The following is a 12,536-nucleotide window of genomic DNA, read 5'->3' on the forward strand; positions in this document are numbered from 1 at the left end:
ACACATATCTGGAATTAGAAGACTTCATTGTTCACAAAGCTTTGTTGGGTGTAGAGAATGTAGAAGAGCGCTTTTGGGGCTTATATTGATCTTTGCAATTAGATGTAATATTTCTGCTCTGTATGAATGAAGGACAGGGTGTTCTTTGTTTGAAGAGTTGTGATTCTGTCTGAATTGCTGATTGAATTTTTGCTTATGAAAAGTTAGTTCTTGTCTTGATCCCATTTGTTGAGATTTACTAATGTTTCTTACAGAAGTTATAATGTTTTGTTATGTTTTTAATTGTATGTTAGGTTCTATTGGTGGCTTGTTCTTTGCTGTGGGAATTGCCCAGTTTGCTTTATTAGGGTATTTCATTCGTTCCTGGAGGACTCTGGCTGTTGTGGTTAATCTGGAAGGAGCAGTCGTCTTTCTCCTCTCTCTGTAAGTTGTTTTTCAAGCCAAGTTCCATAAAGACAAAAAAAAAAAAAAAAAAAAAAAAAAAAAAAAAAAAAAAATCAAACAAACCAAGTGCCAAACTACTAAGGCAAGTTGCCTTTTTAGGATGGCATGAAATGGTGTAAATAAGGTATTTCTCTCAACTTGTACACACCCTCCCCCCTTGATCTGTGGTTTCTTCACATAGGAGTGCTGCAATATTTGAGCCTGTAAGTAATACTGTACTGTGTGTGCAGTATTACTGTAGATGGGAACATCTCCAGATGTCTCTAGGGTGGTAGAGTGGTAGAGAAGCATATCCTGTTCTTTAGGTGTATGTAGATGATTTAACTGATCTGCTATGAGGCACTATAAATGCATGTTAAAAGATACAGGAATGGTTTTGTATTTATGTGCTATCATGATGCTTCTCTTATGTTTATGGAGAAAGAACAGCATCAAAATTGCTTGCCTGTCCAAAGTGACATGCAAAAGAAAAAATGGGCTCCTCTCTTGATTTTTTCAAATGTGATCTTTTTGGAGGTAATAGGGTCTTTGTGAATTTCAGCACTGAAAGTTCTGTGATGCAGTGTGGTCTTCTTTTCTTACATGTTTTCTGATATCTAAATCTCAGTAACTAAAAGAGCGAAATTACTTTAGCTGCTGTTTAAATTAGATGTCTTTTCCTTTCTAACCTCTATTTCACTTCAGTAACTCTATGAATAAAGCTTTTGCTCCTTGAAAAATCCACACACCCTTAGAAAGGAAGTATCAGAACGCAGGGAGGAGTTTTTGAGGCTATTCATGAGGTGAAAGGCAGAGATGACAACTTTGGGTATTTCAAAACCTTGTGGTGATAGGGAGCCTTGGAAAAAAAAGTTAACTTTCAGATTTTTAGGTAAAACTTTTTAAAGTGAGTTATGCTTGTGACTTCAGAGCTGTGCTCAGAAGGTTATCTTTCTTGTAAGAAAAGGGGTTTTTCTAAATTCCAAATTTAACACTGCTTCCCTGCCACATTGCTTAAAAATTACTCAATGTAGAAGATACTATCAGTTTTTTATCCTGGGGAAGAAAATATGTTCCTTTCTAAGCTCTTTTTTTGGTGAAAACAGAATCACATTCTTTTAAACTTAGAGGGAAAATACATATTTTAATCTGAGGCAAAAATCTTATAAAGCTTCTAGAAAAAGACTAAATTTTAAATTAGTTCTGGAAGCCTGAAAATAATAAAATATTTGTGTAGTAGACAATGTTGGAATTGCAGACCTGTCAAGTGAACAGTGCATGTGAGGACCAGGACCTTTGCACGGTTTCTGCCTTCTTGTCTACAGGAGAGAATTTGGCAAAAAGCTGAAAAATGGAAAGTGGAAGTTGGTCTTGTGGAAAATTAGAAATGGATCTAGTGGGCCATACAAAAGCATTCTGTGTTACTTGTGTGCTTCCTTAATTCTGAATTCTCCAAAGATGGGATCCTAATCATACTGTAACTTCTAATGTTCTTTCTGTATGTGTATATATGTATACACTCAGTGTTATTTCTTGGTATCTAAATTATGTATGGCTTACATTTCCTTTCAACATGCTTTGTTTCTGTCTCAGTAAGTGAATTTTCTCCTGAAGGGTTGTTTGAAAACTCCTTATTATACTGAAGTGCATTTCAGCCTTATTCCTTTAGAAAAGTCCAGCTTCATAGAGAAGAAAATCCCTAAAGGGGTGTGTGTGTATGTTTCAGATTCATTCCCGAGTCTCCCCGCTGGCTCTATTCCCAGGGCCGTCTGAACGAGGCAGAAGATGCTCTCTACGTCATTGCAAAGAGGAACCGCAAGCAGAAATGCACTTTTTCATTAAAACTCCCAGCCGAAAGGAGCTCCAGAGAGGCTGGCAGCTTTCTTGACCTGTTCCAATACAGGATTCTCCTGGGACGCACCTTGATCATGATGTTCACCTGGTACTGGAAATACTTTGTAGGCCCAGCTGTACTACTATGACCTTTTTAAGTCTTTCAGAGAATATGGTGCTGAGACTTGCCTCGTCCTACAGATTGTTAGGGACACTGTACCTAAAAAGGATCCTTTATGGTATTTAAGTATCTATTACAGTATTTCCTTAGTTCCTTTCTAGCAAAAAGTCATTTTTGCAGTCCAGTTCTGAAGTGTTTAATCTCTGCATTGCTGTCTTCTGTTTTGAGTCTCAAAACAGTTGAGAACTACCCCTTCGGTTCTGACCCACAAGGCTGCTGAGATTAGTCACAGTGTCCTCCTCTTAGGCCCAGAGCTGTCAGTATCTCTTCACATGGATTATTCCTTGTTTTTTGTTTCTGGAGCCCATTACCAGGTGGATGGCTTACCTTGTCTAATGAGTAGGCATTGTAGGCAACAGCTCTTAAGAGGAAGTTCTGGCTGTTGCTGTAGTGAGGAGCAGGAGCCTGTGATGCTCCACTAGCAGAAATTCAACTCCAAAAGTGCCTGTTTTTTTTCCAGATACCTCGCTAGTCCTGAGGTCTTTTTGCTGCTATTTAAAAAAACCTTATGTTGCACATGGTATGCAGGTCCTTGGGCATTACTGCTCATATAGTTGCTTTTATAATGTGCATATTTGGGAAATATGTATTAGTTAAGAAGAAAACAAATGTTTTTGTCAGCATACAGCATTGAGCTGTTTTTGTATTGCTTTTCCAAGTGCTTACTGCAGAGTGAATCGTTGTTTGTTCTGTTCTTAAATGAGAATTACTGATTTGCTGCAGAATGAGTTAGTGACCAGTTTCTTTCCTCTCTGTAAAGGTAATTCCCTTTGCAGGGGTTAACATAAGGTTACAAAAAAAAAGTTGAACAGAGTTGGAGAAAGAATGAATAAAACTGGACCAGGGTGTAGAAATTAAAAGCAGGTTGAAGTGTTGTTTGAACTGCTTGAGAAATTTGGTTTATATGCAATTGGAAAAACTGTGGATGAAAGTGTAACCTGCTAAAAACAAAAGGGACAAAGACATTTCTGAAGTTAAATACTATAGTCATGATGGTATTCTAATTTTATACTTTTATGCACAGTGTTTGTAAGTTTTAAGTTTTACTCAGTAGTAAGTCAGGAATTGGGTCTTTGCTGAGACAAAGTAATTCATTTGCCTAGAAGGCATCATATACTTACAGAGAAACATCTTAGACCTATCTGCTGAAATTCTGAGTATAGTTTATAGTGTATTGTGCTAGACCAGTGCTTCAATTTGGCAGGCAAAGTGTCAGCTCTGATACCGCTTTTTTTCCCCTCCTGTCTTTTGCAGGTTTGTGTGCAGCTTGGTTTACTACGGTCTTACCCTTAATGTGGGTGACTTAGGCGGAAGTATTTATGCTAATTTAGCCCTGTCAGGCTTGATAGAAATTCCAGCGTACCCAATCTGTATTTACTTGATTAACCGAAAATGGTAAGTATGGAATTTATTAACCTGTTCAGCATTTCCTTATACCTTTTGTCAAATATAGGTTTTCTGTCTATCACATCTCCTAACTTGTATCTGTTGTGTGGGACTTCCTACTTCAATGAGAAAGTGTCATTGATTTATCTCTATTTCAAATAGCAGTTTAGCTTGTTTTCAGTCACTCACCTAGTGGTGAGCCATCTCTCTGGCTTAGGTGGAGTGGATGTAGCTTGGAGGAACATGTGCTGCCTCCAGGCTAACACTAGATAGCATCCTTCCCACTGCTGCTCTGTGATCCCATCCTCGCTGCTGGGACAGAGCTAGCCTGGATCCACTCTGCTGGAGCTGTCGTGTGGTCTCCTGCAATAACAGTACCTGTGTGAGCAGAGCAGACATTCAGCCTTTGCCTGAACCATGATACTCCAGACAGAGTCTCTCAGTTCTTGTAGAATTTCCTCCTAGACTCTCCTCTGTGTCTCCTGAGGAGGTTAAAAATGTTACACTCAATGGGAAGCAACCCCAAATCCTGGAAATTGTCAGTCGTTGTATAAAGTTGGCACTCATTTTGTTAGGTGTGTAGCAGAAGCTTGTTTAAAAATGGTTTGAGAGGAAGTGTTGGTGTAAGATGGTATTCAGAATTCCCAACTGCAAATAAAGAGTGTGAATTCAGAGGATTCATTGCTTTGCAACCCACCAACCTAATGCAGAATATAAACCTTTGTTATCTTTGCATATCAGGTTTGGTCGGAAGCGAACGTTGAGTGCATTTCTGTTCCTGGGAGGATTGGCTTGTCTTACTGCCCTGTTTCTGCCTAAGAAGAGAGGTAAGTATTTTTTTGTTTTTGGAGTATATGGTAAGAATTGGTAAAAGCAGCATCTTACAGCGTAACAATTTAATGGCTGATGGAAGATTAGGCTCATACCATGTACGAGTCTCAATTTTTGAAGGCAGAGAAGCCAACTCAATAAAAGAATAAGTAGTAACCTCCCTAAGACCTTAGAGAAAACTTGTTAGTAAGGTTTGGATTTGAATTTTTGCCTTTGGGTTCTGTCCTTTACTTCTGTTCACATCAGTTGCTCCTTTCCAGTGTTTTGGACATAATCCCAATGAATGGTGTTTCTTGAGGAATCTCCAGTGCCTAGATCGTAGGTTAGTGTAAGTAGCACCCATGCAATTTCGATGTATCTCTCCAAGTAGAAGATCAGAATGTCAGAAGATCTAAAGAACTGATGTGATGGAGCAAATTTCCATCTTTCCCATACTACTTTGTAATGTTCAAGAGTAGTGTGGTTGTGATAATTGTAATGTGGCCACATTACTTACAGCTCAGAGAGCATTCTGATAAACTTCTGAACTGGAGGGTCTTAAAGAAATGTGAAATTAAACATATTTTGTGTAAAGATGCACTCACGTTAATTTTCAGATCACATAGCAATTTTTCTTTTTAAAACCAGGTAAATTAACCTTTACATTTTTAAAACCAGACAGATAAATTCACCTGGATGTATACTTTCTTTCATAAAGTGAGAGAACGTTTCAAATGCTTGAAGAGTGATTCAAGAAATTAAACATCTACGACACAGTACAGAATGTTCTGTAGATGACAATGGGTCTAATAGATAAAGCTTTTTTTAAAGGGGTGCAACTCAAGTTTTCAGAATTATTCCAAGTGCTAGAGCATGGACACTTGGAAATATTCTGGTTTGGCTGGTACCATTCATCAAGTATTTTTTGCGTATCATTCCAATTGTAAGATGTAAAAAGAGAGGACAGAACTGTGAGACCCAAGGAAATCAGCTATGTGCTGAACTGCCCAAGTCAGGCAAGGGTGAAGTGCCTTGAGAAGTGAAAGGGCTCACTGGCCAGAAGGAAGCACCTGTCTTCAATGCACATAAGCTCTGATTTGCCTGTTATAAGCAAATAAGCACTGGCTGTTCTGACAAACTAAGCTGGATGGGAAATTTGGTATGATTCTTTACAGTATCTTACTTTCAAAGTAATAATGTTGGAGAAATACTATTGTACTATAGGAATGACAATGAATAGGACTCTTGTTTAAAAAAAAAGTGCTCGCTTTTGGAAAATGTATCTGTTATACTCTTCTTCAACTTTCTGATAGAAACTAATTTAGTATTCAGTTATTGGTAGACTGAAAATACTGAGTTGTAGCTTCAACTTTTAGATTCTTTACTAGATTCCTTTTCACACCATACTATTGTGTGATTGAAATCATCAAAGGTGTATTGGAGTGCTCAAAAGCCTTACAAAGGTCACATTTTCTCTCTCAGATACCGGCGTGTTTGCAGTGGTGAATAGTCGCTCTCTGTCTTTGCTGGGAAAACTGGCAATCAGTGCTGCTTTTAACATTGTCTACATATACACATCAGAACTTTACCCCACGGTCATAAGGTAACACAAGTTAATTTTAAGTCTTCATTTTTCTTTTTCTCTTACATGATCATCTTTTATTTCTCCTAATTTTTTTCTATTCACTGTAGTTTTTAATTTGAGTTTTTCAGTTACACATAATGATTAGATGTAGTTTTACATCTGAAATTTCTTCCCTTATCATCTTCTTCCCTCTTCCATCAAATTTGCAGTGTTCTCTTCAGACTAACCATATTTTTATATAACAGTAAAATAGACCTTTAGCTACTTGGCCTGCTTTCAACTCCCCTTCTACTAATGAGGATAACTATAGCACTGCTGCTATTTCTTTTAATGAGTGCTTTATAAAACCAGACAACTCCATCATCATACATGCTTAACCAGGAACATTGAAGATGACTGATCAGTAATCTTTTTAAAAGTAGCTTGATGCTTCACAGGCTGTGTGTGAGCAACTGTAAGGTTTCACTCACTAGGGGCAAAAATACCCTCTGCTTGTGTTGACAGAGCAGAAGGAAGCTTCTGTCATGAGGGTACATATGATGGTCAGTCACCAGTGAAACTATACTGTGGTTTTTTTTCATAAGTGGGTAAATCTGATGATAAGTAGGATTTGAATAAATGAATTTGGCCAAAGTTGCAGACGGAGGCAAGATGCATGAACTGGAAACACACTTGTTTTGCCCATGTGTGTATGTAAAAATTCTGAATGTAAAGGGATTTTTGCTTCATTTTAATCACAAAGATATATTTCATTCCTGTCTTGGGATGCTTTTAGTTACATTTGACTTTTTTTTGCTAGTTAATGTACTCAGGGTCATGACTGATGGATGAGTCTTTTTTCTTGCTCAGTGACACTTTTCAAAAGAATTAATAATTTTTGGTTTTTTTCGTAGGAATGTTGGAATGGGTGCCTGCTCCATGTTTTCTCGTGTCGGTGGAATCATTGCACCTTTTGTCCCTTCATTGGTTTGTCTGAACTTCCGTTACATATATTTTTGTTTTGTGGCTCTGGTGTATCAGAGGCTTACAGAGATGGGAATGTTTGGTATAAATTTTTGGTATAAATTTCATATATAAATTAAAATACATAAATTGCCTATCTTAAGAGTATCATGGTAGGCCAAAGGCGTTGCAGTATCATCTGTGTGATTAGACAAAACCTCAGCATTATTTAATTTAGAAGGTATTTTAGCTCTGTAGGAATTTAGGGACCTAGTTAGTGGACCTTAAGATACAATAATTTCAAATCACCAAGATGGTGATACCAAATTTTAAACCATGCACAAGCAATAGCAAAAGATCTGTGTATTTAAAAGAATTACTGCATCAAAATTAAGCATATGGGTTCAATAACTCATTTTTGAGAAAAAGTTTGTTTTACTGTCAGTGCACTTCATTAAATATCCATGGGTTATAAATTTCAGCAAAGCAGTTCGTCTTTCAGTAAATGAAGGTGATGAGGAGATCTGATACACCAGCAAGGGAAGGCAAGATTCTGAAGAACAAAACATGGGGATGATACTGTTACTTTCTTGTGTTAGAGTGTTACCTGTGTGCAGGCAAAAAGTGTGCCAGTTTTTCCCAGCTGTTTGCTGAGGCCCAGTGTCAATTCCTTTAATGTGACATATTTCATCTCAGGTGATTTTCCTCTCTGCCATTTGCTATTTACATGTGATTCAGAAAATTAGCAACACAGCAGGTGAGCACAGGGAGCATTTTAATCTGCAGGATGCAGTGCTGGGCAGGTGAGAGCGTGAGCACCTCTGGGAAAAGCCAGCAAAGCCAAGACTGCTGCCAGTCAACCAGATGGATTTAATAGGCGGCTTTTATGTAGCTGTAGGGGCATCCATTGTATTGTGTCTGCCCGACATTTGATACTGCATAAGACACAAATCTTTGATCATAATGTTTGAAGGGGTTCCGTGGAAATGAAAGTAGTTCTGGTTAAATAACAAATGAACCCTGATTTAAGAAAACAATGAATTATTTTTTGTATTTCATAATTTCTGCCAGTATTACAATGCATTTTCAGTGTCTTTTGTCTGGAGATCTCATAATAGTAAAAATAAGAGTAGTTAACTGCTGAGATAAGAGATGAAATATTGGTCTTTTATTTGATCACACCCTGTTATTTTCCTCAATTTAGATTTGCTCTCTACAATGTGAGTTTTTGAAACAAACAGCTAAACTCTTTCCCATTTTTAAAATAAGCTTTCTTTACTGTGAAAACAGGGACAGGGATCAGAAGAGTATAAGCATTGCTGTCACAGGTGATGCCAGGAATGTCAAAGCTCAGTTGAAGTTAAAACTAGCAAGGAGCATAAACAGGGATTGTCAGCTAGAGGAAATTCAGTTAAAACACCTGTTGATGAATGTGATGGGCATCCCATTGGTGGGTAACATAGAATAAGCTGAAATACTTTTGCTTCAGTCTTGAGAGACAAAACTTGACTCCAATACTCTGTCTATCAGCACAGCTGATGAAGTGGAAGGCCAGCAAACAGTAGGAGGAGCAATAGGTTCAGGAACACTTAGAGCTGAAAGCTTTCCATTCTGTGGGGTAAGAGTCCATAAGAATGGTTGTGATAGTGAAGCAAGTGTTCATCATCTGTCATGAACTGCTATTGTAGTGAAGGATAACTGGTAGCTGAGGGAGGAAAAGACCTAATCCTGTGTATGTCTTCAGTATCAGAAAGTAGAACCTGGGTATTACAGGCTGAGCACCTCTAACTCGGTCTGTGGGAGGACTGAGACATGACTTCCCGGAGTCTGTTTATAAGCATGTGAAGGCAAGAAAGATAATTTGGATCAGTGAGCATGGATTTATTAAGGACAATTCCTTCTCAGCCAACTTGACTTGATGACTATCAAATTGATCACAATACCCATTGATCGCAGAAGGCAATATGGATGAGGAAAGCTAGGAGAGCAGGGAAGGCTTCTGTAAGGCTTTTGACACTATCCCACATTATTTTTATCACAAATTTTGGCTTGGGGGTTAGAAAATTTAGAAAGTAATGTTTTTGAGAGGCATAATGCAACCTGGAATAGTCTCCTTGGAGGGGATATTACCAACCTTTGATACTTGATTATGTGAAGCAGTGATTGATCTGGTCTAATTGAGGCTGTAATTATGCTTAGAGTAGGTGGTTGGCCTAGATGATCTCAAGAGATCTCCAAGCAGCAGGTCTGTGTTTCTGAGTTATCTTTTCCCTACTACAAAGGTATGTTGCCTTTGTTAAAAAGTACTTATGTTAGAGGCAAGAATGGAGTTCAAATTCAGCAAGTGTTTCTTTTAATGTTCATGACAAAGTCTGTGGGGTTCTAATAGTATTGACAAGATACAATTGACAATACTGGTAGAAAACCCAACTAACCAAACAAAAAAACCCACATCAGAAAGGTTTGTGACTTTTATACTAAATAGGAACACAAACACTGCCAGAGGGAAAGGTTGTAAAGGCTAGGTCCTTTAATATGTACCATGAAATACAAGGAACCAATCTCAATGTAACTCTGTTATTTTTTCCAGAAATCTGTACAGTGGTCTCTGCCTTACATTGTGTTTGGAGCAACTGGTCTGTTGTCTGGGCTCTTAAGCTTATTGTTGCCAGAGACCTTAAACAGCCCTTTATTAGAAACTATTTCAGACCTCCAGGTGTGCTCCTACTGGAGGCTGGGTGATGAAGCTATGGCACTGCAAGCCCTAGATGGCTCACAGGTATACTAATTTTTTTTCCTAGTACTTTTCTGTTGTGTTTATTTCAGCTGTCAGCTTGAATGTGCCACTATAAATAGATTAGGAGAATGATTCTTGGCCTGTGGAGGATAGACCCGAAGGAGAAGATAATGTAGCAACCCTACCATCATATCTGAAATGTTTTCTGGAAATGCAGGCTGAAATATAGCTGGATTAATTCATCCCTTCAAGGCCACAAGCTTAAAGCATTGCGCTTTGGGATGAAGTGATGTCTGTGCATATCTAATCTCCAAGACTGACTGCTGCAGTGTGCTTCAGCCAAAGCTGGACACTGAAGCTCGAGAAGCCTTAGATGTTAACAAAACCAGAAGCCTGTTTGTGAAGGGATGCTCTCAAAGGCAGCACATTGCTTCTGACACTGCTGTTCTGCAGTGCCAGTTACCAGGTCTGTCCTAGACAGGCCCTGAATGGGTTAACCAGACGAAACTCTGAGATCTCTCCCACTATGGACTCTGAGAAATCAGATTCATTGGAAACATTGGAACTACAAAACTCCCAGGTATAAGCATAAATAAATGTGGCAGCAGGATGTTTTTCAATGAGGTTTCCATGAATTGTGTTTTTCACATCCCTTTATTTTGTTAAACTCCTGGACACCTCTTTAGTTGTCTGTATCTTCCAGTCATGTGGAGGTTTTTTTGACATGGTTACTTCTTTGTGAATGAAGCGGTATTAGAAAGAAGTAGCTAGAGAGCTGGAAGTGGGTGTTTGAATTTGGATAAGTTTTAAAGTTTAAATCTGGTCCAAAACCTTTAAGTATCAAGGGTTTACAGAAATAGAATAACTGGTCCGAAGACTTGAAGGGAAACATGTAACAAAAAATGTTAGTTGCCCCATTAGGCTGAGAGAAGAGACAGGATCCTTTTAACACCTTTACTTTCATTTAATAGTAGTTGGTTGAGCACTCTGAGAATCGCAGGTAGTCATACCTGTTTTCACAGAAATCATGTACTTCTAGAATAGGGACATTTGCTTTCTAACAGAAGCTCCAATATGTTGCCTTGTTTACCAAGTTTAGCTGTAATAGTTCTTGATAGGACAGCACTGTTTAGTGACAAAAGCACCCTTGAAGAAAGGTTAAAAAAGGCAGCCCTGTAACTGTTAATTTTATACTTTAGCTAGTTTACACGCTTATTTTATAAACGTTTTCAACCATACTGGATAATGTGTTATGGCACCACATTCTTGCTGACTACACAAATCCATCATATACGTTTCCATCAGATGTTATTTTGGTAATTACATGATTATTACGTCTTAATTGTTCAGATGGTTTACCAACGAAAGCAGTTTTTGCAAGCAGTGCAGGTGTTACCGATTAGATGTGGGAAGTCACATTTTAATTTTCTTCTTTAACCAAGTAAACTACAGTCGATATTACCCTTTGAGATGACAAGTATTTTCTGTTAGTATTCCCACAAATTGATTCGCTTATGTCAGTCAGTCCTCTCAGGTTTAAATCTTTGTTTGTGCTTCTGTAGGCTCCTTAAAAATCCCAACCTGAACAGGACTCATGAAAGGGAATGTTGTTCCGAATGTTCTTCAGGAATGTTTTGCCCAGATGGATTAAAATTATGGAATCTGAATGAAAAAGTCATTGGTTCAGGTGTTAACGAGGCCATGACAGGTCTTATGAAGCTGTTGTAAAAAAGATTTAGAATTTATTTGGCATACCCTGAATTCCTCCTGTGGAATCCATTGTCCTTTTGTAAAATTTTCAAGATATCATGTTCTGATTGCCCAGAATAGATGTTTTGTTCCTGTTAACATAGATGAATGTGATATTCAAGTTGGACAGCATCCAGTGATAGCCTGACTTTCCTCAAATAGTTTTAGAAGTCTGGGGAAAAAAAAGCCTAACATGATTCCCTTTACATCTTCTGACAGGTCATAGTGCTCAAATTGCTTGAAATTCCTTTGCAGTTAACACACATTGCTGTAGCAAAGCTCCTCTGGAGAGAGATCTAAAACTACAGATTTTGCTTGCATGGTGCTGTCAGTCAGGAGCACTATTTCCATTTCTCTGTTTTTCACCCTCTGTCCCACTCTTCTTAGCATATGACTAAGCAAGCATAAGTCTTAGGATGAATGCAGGCAAACTGGGGAAAAATCCTAAATAATGAAACTAGATGGAATTTATACTAGCAGGAGAACCTTTTTAACTGGAATAATTTGTGTCAGTTCCATGGAAAAATGCTACACTGGCCAAATAAAAATCAGTTAACTGTAACAACGCACTTTATTTTGGGTATGTGGTATAAATTATGTTGTGAAAAGGACTCTTGACTGGAATAGATGTGCTATAATAGGGATTTTGCCTTCTGAATATACAGCGTGGTAGTTTTTCCCTTTTCTATAACACTTTGATTTAGTATTTCAGGGGTATCGTTTTAATTCAACTTGCACAGTAAAATGTCTGTGCTACCCAAGGAAAAGTATTAATTCTGGATGGAGAAGCTTTACCTAAACAAGTAATACGTATGTTCTGAGCTGTGGTGGGCTACTATATTTCCAGTAATTCTCCACAGAGCAGGCGCCTTAGACTAAATATAAGAAAG

At 38.1% G+C, this 12,536-nt stretch overlaps 1 protein-coding gene across 2 annotated transcripts in view; it reads left to right on the top strand.

Moving 5' to 3' along the window:
* Nucleotides 1–12,536, top strand: part of SLC22A15 (solute carrier family 22 member 15) — a 45,403-nt gene that overhangs the window by 23,760 nt on the left and 9,107 nt on the right. For both annotated transcript variants that reach the window (XM_056501451.1, XM_056501526.1), the window contains 7 exons: nucleotides 294–423; nucleotides 2,150–2,365; nucleotides 3,692–3,832; nucleotides 4,565–4,650; nucleotides 6,116–6,236; nucleotides 7,112–7,184; nucleotides 9,751–9,939. In XM_056501451.1, coding sequence (XP_056357426.1) covers nucleotides 294–423; nucleotides 2,150–2,365; nucleotides 3,692–3,832; nucleotides 4,565–4,650; nucleotides 6,116–6,236; nucleotides 7,112–7,184; nucleotides 9,751–9,939 — 956 coding nt within the window. The remainder of the gene's footprint in view (nucleotides 1–293; nucleotides 424–2,149; nucleotides 2,366–3,691; nucleotides 3,833–4,564; nucleotides 4,651–6,115; nucleotides 6,237–7,111; nucleotides 7,185–9,750; nucleotides 9,940–12,536) is intronic.

The sequence above is a fragment of the Oenanthe melanoleuca genome, chromosome 1, assembly GCF_029582105.1.
Source record: "Oenanthe melanoleuca isolate GR-GAL-2019-014 chromosome 1, OMel1.0, whole genome shotgun sequence".
Classification (NCBI taxonomy): domain Eukaryota; kingdom Metazoa; phylum Chordata; class Aves; order Passeriformes; family Muscicapidae; genus Oenanthe; species Oenanthe melanoleuca.